This window comes from Heterocephalus glaber, unplaced genomic scaffold (assembly GCF_053883595.1).
Source record: "Heterocephalus glaber isolate CG9 unplaced genomic scaffold, H.glaber_assembly_v1.0 deba00001689, whole genome shotgun sequence".
Classification (NCBI taxonomy): Eukaryota; Metazoa; Chordata; class Mammalia; order Rodentia; family Bathyergidae; genus Heterocephalus; species Heterocephalus glaber.
Genome location: NW_028258414.1, coordinates 6,904,397 through 6,917,812, shown reverse-complemented (window position 1 = coordinate 6,917,812; position 13,416 = coordinate 6,904,397). Strand labels below are relative to the sequence as shown.

The following is a 13,416-nucleotide window of genomic DNA, read 5'->3' as shown; positions in this document are numbered from 1 at the left end:
AAGATCACAAGTTTTTGCCTAGCCTGGGGATCTCAGTGAGACCCAGTCTCAAAATGAAAAAGTGGGCAGGAATATAACTCATTATGAAGACCATGGATTCAATTCCCAGTACTCCCCTCCCACACACAAAGGCTACTTTTACTTATTTACTATATAGTTCAGGCTGGCCTTCAACTAGCAGAGACTGGCATCGACCTTGTGATGATCCTCCTGCCTCAGCCTCCTAAGTGGTGGGATTATAGGCATGCACTGCTATGCCTGGAAACAAAGGCTATTTTTAATATTGTTAAGGTATAATTTATATTGGAAAGCTAATTTTGAATTAACCCTTAAACTTCCACGATAAACTTATTTTGGGGGTAGGAGAAGGCACATTGATTACACTGAATGGCAAAATCAATAGTAAAACTAAGCTTTGTTTTATACCCCCCACCTTGGCAGTACTGGGGATCAAAGCTAGGACCTTCACAATAAACTACAACCCCAACCTTTTAAAATTTATTTTGATAAAGGGTCTTGCTAAGTTGCTAAATTACCCAGGCTGGGCTCAAATTTGTGATCCTCCTGCCTCAGCGTACTTGAGTGTTGGGATTACAGGCGTGCACCACCACGTCCAGTTTATAATCCAGTTTATACTTTTAAAAACTCTCAGTAGTTAGTAAGTCACATAAATATCCATCTATTTGAAGGGGATAAATTTCCAGGCAACAGATGAAAATAAACGTTTGTGATGTAATAAAGCCAAAGAACTGCTTTGCCTACTTCCCCTTGCTCCTTTTTTATATAGAAGCAGCATTCTTTTTTGCTAGTGGATAGAATTCCTAGCTAGGCTATCTAATGCTTGCTTATTCCCTTTGGCTTTTAGTTCCAGTGGGTGATTCCAGTGATAAGCCTTTGTAAAAGTTCAAGAGCTTCTGATTATAAGACCCTACACATAGACACTGTCCTAATTCACAGAGAGGTAATGAAAAGATCTGCCACCAAGACAGTACCTTTGTTAAGAGCAAACAGGTATTTTTTTGACAATTACCAGCCTCAAACTATGAGGTACAGGCCATTAACATAATTTCCTTAGCTCAGGAAGAACAGCTGTGGACTGCTGCCTCTCAGAGCCGACACAGGCTTTCAGTGCTGAGAAGTACCAGTGACTGGCTCCACGAAGAAGCCATGCTTCACACTCAGGAGAACCAAACAGGATAGGCAGGTACTGACAGGATTCTCAACTGTAGTTTGAGCTTGAATCCAGATGGAATGCTAAGGTAACATGGCTTCTAAGGAATACTCACTGTTTTGAGAGAAAATTAGTATATTCTAGTGAGGCAAAATAGGGGTAAAGAGCTTTGTGATCACACCAGTGTAACCAGACAAAGACGAGGAATAAATCAGCCCCAAGAGCTAGACTCAGATAACAGGGCAGGCATACAATCTCCAAATACCAGCTTGGGCCAGGCGTGGTGGCACATGCCTTTAAGCACTGGGGAGGCTGAGGAGCAACTGCCATGAGTTTGAGCAGGGCCCTCAGAAACCTCAACTGGAAAGGGCAGTCCTCCACATACCAAAATGCAGCCATACACGCACTACTGAATTCTCTCGTGTAATTTCTCTACTAAAATTTTTGGGCCCTAAACTAACAGATTGTACCTAGAAGGGTCCAGAAAAACTGCAGAAGGATCAAAGTGCTAATGGGTGGATTCTTGTCTAAAATATGAAAAAACACACCCCATTCAAATGTGCTCTGAAAACAGAATGAAATCCCAGCTCTCCTTTTGACTAACCAAAAGAATAAGCCAGAAGGAGTTGAGCAACAGGCTTTTCCTGGAAACGAGATACTTATGGGTACCTGCTGTAGCAACTCTCAAATACTCATGATTTATTTATGCTAAAAGTTACAGAGTATTGAGAAGCTTTGAGGACCAAGATAGAGAAATTAAGTGTTCTTTTTCCTCTTTCCCCTAACCTAACGAGCTTAAATAAATTTAAGGTAGACTCTTATTAGTCATCTTTAAAAACTTCTCTCCAAAAGTGCTTTTATAACTACTTTTAGGTGGGGATTTAGCTCAGTGGTTTCGCCACCTGCCTCCTATGCACAAGGTCCTAAATTCAATCCCTGGAACCAAAAAAAAAAAAGTTTCTGCATATAACTACTTTTATTAGCTTTCCTCCATAATTCTGAAAGCTAAGTTACCTACTAGAATAATAAAAAATAAGTTTATGTACTTCAGGGCAATATAAATTAATAGTAAAACTTGTTTACTATTAGAACTGAACACTAAAATTAATCTTTGGCAATAATACCCATCATTAACTTTTTCAAGAACTTTTTTTTGCTATAGGGTCTTGCTCTATTGCCTAGGCTGACTTCAAACTTGAGATCCTCCCACCTCCGCCTCCCAAGTACAGTATGGGGATTACAGACAAGATCCGGTGTGAGATCCGGTGCGTTCAGGGTGGTATGGCCGTAGACAGTGTTGGGATTTCAAGTGTTACCACCATGCCTGGCTTCTAAGAACATTTTTATCATTTAAAAAAAAAGGGGGGGGGGCGGGGATTTAGCTCAGTGTTCGCTGCCTGCCTCGAAAGCGGAAGGATCCGAGTTCGATTCCTGGTACCAAAAAAAAAAAAAAAGGAACATTTTTATCATAATATGAAATTTTACTTTCTGATCTTTAAACCAGATCTGACCACCTGCTATAAAATTAGCTCCAAAAAGAAGTGTCTAAAGCAATATGCCAACAGAAGATACTATATACCCTAAAGGGAAACTTACCCCTACTTACTAATATTAGTTTTATATGACTAAACCATTAACTACATGGACTGAGCAATACATCTTTGTTTAGGATCATGTTATCAGATTCACTTTCAGAAGTCTGGTTAAGACCAGGAAAGGGCTTGTGTCAATAAACAGGGAGGGCAGGCAACACCTCGGGGAACAACTTACTATGCATGTTTTACAGAACAGAGAATTAAATACTGAACAGTTGAACCATCAAGCTCATTATGACATTTTTTGCTTTGATTTTTGTTTTTAAACAGAGACAAAGTTTATTTGAAAAAGTAATAGTGAAGAGAAGGAGAAACTGGCTTGCAGAGCAAGCTTGGGCTGAGTGAAAGAGAAAAGAGCAAGATAAAAGTACACTCTGGAGGGGCAGGGATTTGGCTCAGTGGTTCCGGTGCATGCCTCACAAGTGCAAGGTCCCGAGTTTGATCCCCAGTACCAAAAAAAAAATGTACACTCTGGAGGACACAGGGTGGGCTATTGTGAGGAAAGCCATGATAGCCAATGCTGATTTTTTGAGACAGTCTTGCTACATAACCCAAAGTAGCCTATGAATTCATCATCCTCCTGCCTCAGCCTCCCGTGTGGTGGAATTACAGGTGTACACAGCACCTGGCTCTGTTATGGCTTTTAATAAAGCCATGTCCATGACTGGGGGTATCACAATCCCCAACTTGACCCATACCTATCACCATGCACTAAACTAAGATTGAAGTGGATTAAAGATATAAATATTAAGACAGAAACACTAAACTTGCTGGAAGATAAGTTAGGTAGAACTCTTGAAGACATTGGCATAGGAAAAGACTTTATGAACAAAACCTCAGCAGCACAGGAACTAGCAGAAAGAATCAACAACTGGGATCCCATCTTATTAAAAAGCTTCTGCACTGCAAAAGAAACCACCAACAGAGCTAACAGACAACCTACAATATGGGAAAAAATTTTTAGCAGCTGTACCTCAGACAAAGGACTACTATCTAGAATATATACAGAACTGAAAAAAATCAGATCCCCCCAAATTCAAAGACCCAATTCAAAACTGGGCACCTGAAATGAACAGACATTTCTCAGACAAAGAAGTAAAAGCAGCAAACAAATATATGAAAAAATGTTCAACATCACTCCTCATTCTCAAGAGATGCAGATGAAAACAACCCTGAGATTCCACCTCACCCCAGAAAGAATGGTTGCTATCAAGAAATCAACAAATAACAAATGCTGGTGGGGTTGTGGGGAGAAAGGAACCCTTCTCCATTGTTGGTGGGAGTGCAGACTTGTGCAACCACTGTGGAAGTCAGTATGGAGATACCTCAAAGAACTAGGACTAGAGGTCCCATATGACCCAGCTATTCCCCTGCTGGGTATCTTCCCCAAAGAATTAAAAGAATACCACAGCGATATATGTGCACCCACGTTCACAGCGGCACAGTCTGTAATAGCTAAAGCTTGGAAGCAGCCCAAGTGCCCATCAACTGGAAACTGGATAAAGAAAATGTGGGTTTTTTTTATAAAATGGAGTACTACTCAGCCATAAAGAATGAAAAACTAGAGTCATTTATAGCTAAATGGATGCATATCGAGGCCATACTCTTAAGTGAAATAAATAGGACACACATGTGTAAATACCGAATAGTTTCTCTAGTGTGAGAAACATAGTATAAACAAAGGTTAAAATGATTAAAATGAATAATTGATAATTTAAAATAGGAAAAAAGGTCCAAAGACGAAGGAGTGAAGGGAGGGGAAGGGGAAAGGAAAAGAGGGAAAGGAAAAACTATGAGAAAAGAAAAAAAAAAATGGAAATGAAATCTATGTAAATAGGTAAGGGCGGAGGGGGTGAAGGGCGCACAGGTAATGGGGAAAAAAATAAGAACCAAGATATATCATGTACAGGTACAAACACCCAATGATAAATGTAAATGAATTATATACCTAAAATGTACAAATAAAATGTACCAATAAAATTAATTTAAAAAAAATAAAGCCATATCCAGAAACAAAGAAGTTATCATCTGAGCATCAAGGATTAAAAAAAGCTCAGGTGGGATCGTAAAATAGTGCAACCACTATGGAAAGCAGTTCTTCCAAATACTGACAGCAGAATCACCTTATTACCTGGTAGTCCCACTCTTGGGTATACATCCTACAGAACTGAAAGCAGGGTCTTGATATCTGCACGTTCACATTTAAGGTAACACTTTTCACAATAAACAAGAAGTAGAAGAAACCCAAGTGTCCACTGGCAAAAGAGTGGATAAACAAAATGTGCTATGTACATGATGGCATATTATTCATCATTTACAGTACAAGCAACCATCGAGGCTTCAAACTAAGTAAAATAAGCTTGTCACATAAAGACAAATACATAAGTGATTCTGCTTATGTAATGTATCTGAAGTTGTCAAAGCCATAGAAAGCATGCTAGTCACTCTGGCATATGCCTGTGGTCCCAGCTACCAGGGAGAGGCTGAGGCAGGAGGATGGCTAGAACCCATGAGTTCAAGACCATCCTGAGCAGTACTAAGACCACCCTGAGCAATATGAGAAAATCTCAACAGAAAAAAAAATCCATAGAATTGTAAAGTTAGAATTGTGATTACTAGGGGCTGGGAGCGAGGAGGAAATGGGGAATTACAGTTTAGTGGTTACAGTTTCAGATTTGCAAGATGAAAACATTCTGGAGGATCTGTTTCACCACAGCGTGACTCTACTTAACCTTACTTAATTCTGCAGTTACAAATAATTAAGATTTCCAGATGTGGTGACAACCTGTCATCTCAGCAGTTGGCAGACTGAGGCAGGAGTTCCAGGCCAAACCGGGCTACATAGTGAGACCCTGTCTCAAAAAAAAGGGTAAATCTGTGGTTTTTATCAACTTTTCAAAAAAGTTGATTTGTTAGCTGGGCATTATGGTGCATGCCTGTAATCTCAGCCCTCTGAGAGGCTGAGGCAAGAGGATCACAAGTTTGAGCTCAGCCTGGGCAACTTCGTGATTTAGCAATACCGTGTCTCAAAATAAAAAAATGATTTTTAAAAAGGGGTGGGGATGTAGCTCAGTGCGAACATCCTGGGTTCAATCCCCAGTACTGAAAAAGAAAAATACAAAAAAAGTTGCTACCCATCATCCATGTATTAACAAATTTAATAACAAAATTAGTGATGGATTTTTGAATTTTTAATTAATTTATTCTCATTTTATTTTTTGGCTGTCCTGGGACTTGAACCCAGGGCCCAGGGTCTCAGTCAATGGTAGCCAAAGAACTCTATCCTGAGCTGCATCTCTAGCCTTAGGGTTGGATCCCAAAAACACTGTGTCCTTGACTGTCCATACATTAATATATAACTTACATTTATATAATTTTCTACAGTCTTAGAAAATAATGTCAGAAGCCAACTGCTACCCAAGACTTTTAAATATAGTACCAATAAAAGTAAATTACATTGTTCATTAATCTTAAACACCAGCAGATATATGTTAATAGTCCCCCGACCCCCCACCCCCCTAATATAGTTCAGGCTGGTCTTGAACTCACTATGTAGCCTATGCTGGCCTCAAACTCACAAAATCGTCCTGCTTTAGCCTCTTAAATGCTGGGATTACAGGTATGAGCCAGCACACCTGGACTGTGTAAATAATTCTTTTTTGTGTGTGTGTGATGTGACTCTAAAGAGTCTTATATTTGATGTAAATAATTCTTGATGAATCAAAGAGAAATTATTCAACATATGACTTTTCAAATCCCTTGCCATTCAATCTTTATCCTATTTCATTTTTTCCAGACATTTCTCTAATCACTAGGGTTTCCATTCAGAAATAAGAGTAATGGGGGAAAAATTCTAATTGGCCTGACATATCACCAAAAGAAGATACTAGATTTGACCAGAATCTGAACTGAAGATATTATTTATGTTTTCTTCCTCTCAGCATGAGAAAAGTTACAGTTCTTTGCTTTTATTTAGAGACAAATCTAACTGTGGTCCTGGTAGGCTGCTAAAGGGAGCCAGGCATGTAAGAACTCCTGGGAAGGCAAAGAGAAGAGTTTGCTTCAACTCTAATCACTTGAGAAGTCTGCAAATAAGACTAAAGAAGTCAGTCTCTTATTTTATTCAGAGAAAATTAATCCTATTCTAGAATTAAGTTTTAAAAAAAGTTTTAACTGAAAAGTCACATATCTGGATTCAATTCCACATCAGAGATTCAGCTAATACAGAATTTAGAATTTTTAAATTTATAGGCCCACAAAGAGGCAGAAAGAAGGTAAAAGGTCTTCGTTTTTCTTAAGAATCAGAACTTCAGGGGATTTAGCTCAGTGGTGCCGTCACCTGCCTTGCAAGTGCAAGGTCCTGAGTTCAATCCCCTATACAAAAAAAACAAACCAGAACTTCACAAGCTGGTCTCCAGTTCTAAAGCAATGACTTAAATTTGTTTTCATAATTGTCTATAGTGTCTCTTACTCAAATAACTGGAGTATAGATTCTGTGATGAATTATCTTCGGCTGCTCCTTCTACTATAAATCAAATCACATTTTTATTACTGTATTAACAAAGCCTTGAGCAGTAAAAGAGAGCAGATGGGATGATTAACAGCAGCAGCTGTTATATCAATGTTCTGGAAATTACACACATACCATAAATCACTTTAAAATTTTACAAGCTTCAGATACAATTCTTCAATGTCTGTGTCTTTGCCTCCAAATATAATAGCATTAAGATTTATTTAAATCAATAGGAAGCTGCTGAAGTCATTTAATGTCTACACAGATGGCTTTTAGCTAATCAAATCAATCTTGTTACTAGTTGGGTTTTGACTCTGATAAAATCCTTTAGGGTTAATTTTTCCAATCCATTATTAGATTTTTATGGATTTTTTTGTGTAGATTTTTTGATTAAGACTATTTGGAGTCCTATATGCCTCACTTATCTGTATGTCAAGTTCTTTTCCCCTGCTTGGGAAGTTTTCTGCCATTACTTCTGTGAAGAGTTCTTTTATGTCATCTGCATTCTCTCCTGTTTCTTCATTGACTCCAATCAGTCTTAGGTTATTCTTTGAATCGTCTAGCAGCTGCTGGATTGATTTCTCATGTTCCCTTATAATTCTGAAGCAATTTTTCTTTTCCTGGTCATTAATTGCAATCTTATCTTCTATATCTGAAATTCCGTCCTCACATTGGCTCATTCTGCTATGTAGACTTTCAATGGAGTTTTTCATCTTCTGGAAATCTATTTGCATCTGTTTTATGGATTCCATTTGTTTTCTATGTTGGGATTCCATCACGTTCCTGAGCTCCTCTCTAGATTTATTAATCATGTCTTGCACTAGGAGCACAATTTCTCCTGTTATCTGAGAAATTATTTCTGATTTCATTTTTTCCAGATCCCCTTTTGTTGCCAGTTCAGTGGGTCTAGGTGGTTGAGTATCAGAGTGTTCCATCTCATTTCCCTTTGGGGTTGCTGTAGGTGATCTGGAAGCCTGGTTTTGAGACTTATTTACGTGTTTTCTCATTTCGACTGGGGGGGCGGAGGGGGGTGCTGTTGGCGCTCTCGTGGCTCACTTCCTCTGAGCTGGGAGAGGTGGGACAGGGGCCGGGAGTGGCCGTAGGGATGGTGGCCCAAAAGCCCCTTCCTCTCGGCCTGGAGCGGCAGGACAGAAGGCAGCCCAAAAGCCCTTTCCTCTGGGCTGGGAATGATTTATGGATTTTTTAAATCCTAAAATAATTCCAGTTTACAAAACGTTCATCAATAAGGGGGATGTGGGGGGCAGGCCTGTATTCCAGCACTTGGGAGGCTGAGGCAAGAGGACCTCAGCAAGGTGCTGGCCAGTCTGGGCTACACAGTGACTGCAAGGTCTTTCTCAAAAACAAAACAGAGCCAGGGATTTAGCTTAGTGGTGCAGTGCCTGCCTTGCAAGGTCCTGAGTCCTATCCCCCCCCCCCCTACCAAAACAAAAAATAAGCAAAACCCCTCCCCAAATCCAAAAACCCAAAATGCTCAACAACAAATACACCTGAAGCACTCAAAGCAGTTAAGTACTCTTTAACTGTTCATAATGTGGAAGAAAACCTTTAAGTGCTTCACAGATATTCTAAATGAATCCCATAATAATAACAGAGGTAAATAAGTAGTCCCTCCCAGTTCCCCACCCAGCCCACTCCCTTGGAGGATGATCAAGTCCTTCCTATGTAGTAAATAGCATTGCGTATAACCCACACACATCCTCATACTTAAATCACCTCTAGATTATTTACTTTTTTTCTGAAGTGATTACTTATAATACCTAATACCATGTAAGTAGGGTTTAAACAAATGCTGTATCAAATAGATACAAATAGATATTGTACAGATTCCAAATAGATACTGAGAAATGGGAAGAAAATGTTCAAACGAGAAGGAGAACAAGGGAAGGGGGAGGGGGGAAGGAAAAAAGCAAAGAAGGGACAAAGGAAACAAAGCTTTTGTAAATGAGGGGAAGAGAGGTTGAAGGGAAGGGAAGGAAATGGGAAAAAAATAGAGCAAGATATATCATGTACAGGTACAAATTCCTTATATTGAATGTGATCATGCATATCTAAAATGTACCAATAAAAGAAAAAATATTCTATCATTTGGAGGAATAACAAGAAAGTAAGCCTACAGTATATGTTTAGTACAGATGTTATTTCTCTCCAAATATTTTCTGTCCGTGGTTGGCTGAACCCACAGATCCCAAAGCCAAGATAGAGGGCTCCAAATGCACTATTATTATTGTGTACTTCATAGGTGAGGAAACTGTAGAGGACATTCCCTAAAATTAAACTAACAAATAGTAGAGCCTAGATTTAAATCAGACTTCAAAGCCCACTCTCTTACTTTACTCTTCAATATTGTTCTGTAAAATACAAAAGTGCTGCAATCCCCTATCATCTCTGACTCACAAGCAAAGCATTTATTCAAATGTAATTTGTATTTAATGGCAGTTTAAGAAAACAGTTTAGGGCTGAGGAATCTGATCTTGGCTTCCTAAAGATTAGTATCAAGGGCTGATAGTATGAAAAATAGTGTACAGGTAATATTTGAGTTTCCTGGGCAAATCAGTTTTCCTGGATCAAATCTAAGTACAAATAGTCATACTTCATACTTTCTGTGGTAAAACAAGGTCATTCTGACCCTCCTCCCCATTAGCTACAAAGTAGGCTTAAACTAGTGCATTAATCAAATCACAGCCTCCTGAACTTCCTTAAGAGAAAAATACTTCCTAGAAAATAACTTCTCTTTCGGGTCCCCTTTTTGGAAAATAAATCAACATTTGTCTAGGTAACCAATCACTTTCAGGGCCAGAATTTTGATTTTCAGATACTGTTTGAATAGCTATCAACAGTTACCAAGAGTAGCTTTTCTCCATGACTTGTGGGAGATTAACTATACAAAGATTTGTTTAAAATGGCGTAATGACTAATCTAAAGTAGCAGCAAGCGTTTTTTTCCCCCAAGCATAACAGACTTCATTAGACAATTGCTGTTGTAGCAGCATAAGCAACTTTACGAGCTGGGATTATGGACTTAATTCCTGAATATAGTAGAGGCAAATGCTAACTGACTTTCACAGCAGATATCTCCAAAAACTTCAATCTTTTTTCTGACATAAATGAGGCCAGCCTCAAACATTTTCTGACATATGCTACATAAAGAATTTAAGGCTGTTTAACTTAGATCCTTACTCTGAAAGCAACCATTATCTAAGCTAGGGAGATAAAATTCACAGACCCAGCACTGAAGTTTACAATCTGGAACTAACTGTACCAAGCCGGATGCGTCAGTATTCTCATAAACAGCCCCAAACACCTCCACTGGTTCCATAAGTGATTACTGAGTTCCACATTTCACATATAAAGATTATTTCTATTAGAACCCTGGATATTTACTGTGAGAATCACCATTTACAACTGCGCTCCCAATGAGATACTGTGCATTTTAAAACATCCCTTTAACAGGAACAAAGGTTTCTGGTCTTGTTAGTGATATATCTGGCAAGGCCTTCTCTAAAGCTTTTGGCCTATTCTCCTAGGATCAGAGGAGTCGCCTAACTTTTATAAACAAAGATCCAGAATGGGTCTTAAGTAACGAGAAGCTAAGTGTTGGGCAGACAGAGGATCTGTGGGCAGGTCAGTATCCTGGTAACGTTCTTCATTCTAAGAGCAGCAGGCGAGGGAAAGAAGGTCTGCACCCTATCCCCTTATCCTGACCTATTAAGTCAGCCTGGCCAAGCCACAATCTGCAAAACAGCCTCGTGCATCCGAGGGGTGACCACACGGCAGGCCCAAAGGACAGCCCTGGAAGCTCTAGGCTGCTGAGGACAGCGGCGAGGCTACCACACCCCTCGTTCCTCTCTCTTCGCTCCCGGGGCACGGAGCCAGGCCCTTCCGATAGGCGCTCACCCCGGGTCCCGAGCCCTGACTGCCGACCCCGGGGTCGGGTCTCGTCAGCCCCTCTCACCCCAGTCCCCTGACATTCGCTTAGCCTCCCTTCCTTTCGGAGGCGCTCCCCGCCTGCGGTCCCGAGGGTGTGAACTCACGGCCGCCGCGGCGCCGGTGAAAATGTCCTCCCCTTCAGCGTCGCTGTCCCCAGCCTCGGGTTCTGAGCCCCCAGCCCCCGCGGACTCTGGATCCAGGCCGGGAAAAGGCGGAGGGAGTCTCTCCGCAGCGCTACAGCCACCACCTCCCGACGCCATCTTCCTCCACCCGCGGCGGAAGCCGCAACAACAACTTTATAGAGAGAGAGCGCCGCGAGCAAAGCGTTCCAGCGCTGCGAGGAACTCGAGGGCCACGACGGACCCCGCGAGACCCGTGGGCAGGGACGGGGTGGGGAGAGAAGGGCGGGGCCCGGGTGGCGGGGCAGGGCCCCGGCCGCAACCTAGCAAATCCGAGCCCTGAACCGCAATGCCGAGAGATAGCCGAGGCTGACCCGGGGGCGGAGGAGGATCTAGAGGCTGCTGCGTTCCTTTGTGCTCTATTATCTAACCGGCTTCTAAAATTGTCTTTGAATAAAGAAGCCTGTAACTAAAAATGTTTGAAAACCTACACATAACACATATTCATGCCAAGCACGGTGGCCCCACAGAGATTCGATAAATATTTTTGATTGAAGTCTCTGGACAGGCTGCAGGAAAGTTTTGCCACTTATTCTTTCGACCACATTCAGTTAATTCATTCGATATATACCGAGCATTTGCTGTGAGCCTGGCACCTTGCTGTGGATCTGAAATGAAGAAGCTCATGGCCCACGACGTGTTACAATTTAATGAAGGAGGCAGTCATATAAATCACCTCAGCATGTTAGTGCTATTAGCGTGCTGTGGAACAGTGAAAGAGGTTATCGATTCTGCTTGAAGAAATCGGGAGGCCTCAGAGGGGATGAGACCTCAGTGTATTAAATTTGGTTGGAAAGATGTTAGGATTATCCTTTTAATTGCTGTGGAGTAAATGGAGTAGAATAAATGGCAGGAAAATTGTTAAATTATGAGCATGGACCTAAACGATGTATTGTCTATCTTGGGATAATTCTGCAATACTGTATAATCCTAACTTTGGGGGGGTACTGGTTGATACTGGGGATCTAGGAGCACTCTGCTACTGAGCTACATTCCCAACCTTTTTGTCTATCTTGAGACAGGGTCTCGATAAGTAGCCCATGCTGGTCTCAAACTTGCAGTTCTCCAGCCCCGACCTCCCAAATAGCTGGAATTACAGGTAAGAGCCACGAAACGTAGACTTTCTCTTTTACAGAAATAAAACTTGTCACCAACATTGGAATGGGCGTTTGTTTCCAACTGCCCATCTTCAGCATCAGATGCTAGTTCCCTCAGGTCTGGGATCTGCTCGAGGGCAGTAGCCAGTAGCAGGGTCCCCTATTTTTGTAACTTTCCAATTTTAGTATATGTGCTGCCGAAGCAAGCACTATTTTTGTAACTTTGGTGCTAACAGGTCGCCAGGCGCTTATGGCAAATTGTCTGGTAAATATCTGAGATTTATTTGGAGGGGTGGATGGGTAAAACAGAATCATCAGTCTCATAACTGGCGTTCTTCACAGCCACGAACACCAAAAGGCTTAGCTTACCGTTTTTTAGGATGGCAATCTCCATTATGTCAATTGGACATCCTGACCCAGGGAAAGTTCTCTACTTGTAAGCTGTTTTTGAAGGCGATTGGTAGGACTATTCCCCATAACAGGGAGTTGTGCAGGACTGAGTCCCTAGGCGCTGAGAAAACCAAGAAACCCTCCCCTCCCCTCACTTTTGCCTGGTTTAACTCTGTTTACCGGCCTTCCAAAACTGGCTACTTTCCCACAAACGGAAACCCACTTCCGGCCTAATCAGGAAGTAAGGAGATTTGGGGGGGGGGGTGAGCAGTTTCCTCAGAGAAACGGCTGTAAAGAGTCTCCGTGCTATAAACCTTCTGTAGTACTAGACAACACGATCTCCTTCTCCCTACCTCTTCAGGATTCATCTTTGTCTTATCTCGGACGTTGACCGAGGCACTCAATGACCGTTACTTTCACACCTCCCACACAGGGGACTACAAATCCCAGAAGACAGTTCACTGTTTTACGAAGAAAACGTCAACACACCCCAGCATTCAATGCGCCTCAAAAGTAGTGAGGAT

General features: G+C 41.3%; 1 protein-coding gene across 2 annotated transcripts in view; it reads right to left on the bottom strand.

Annotated features, from left to right (window-relative positions):
• The window catches only part of Snx1 (sorting nexin 1), a 41,976-nt gene extending 28,562 nt beyond the window's left edge, over positions 1-13,414 (bottom strand). The window contains exon 1 of one of the 2 annotated variants that reach the window (XM_004855667.4): positions 13,246-13,414. In XM_004855667.4, coding sequence (XP_004855724.1) covers positions 13,246-13,260 — 15 coding nt within the window. In that variant the 5' untranslated portion in view covers positions 13,261-13,414. Of the gene's footprint in view, positions 1-11,330; positions 11,615-13,245 lie in introns of those variants that run through there. The other variant, XM_004855666.4, reaches the window with a different exon arrangement.
• Positions 13,415-13,416: the final 2 nt, after the last annotated feature.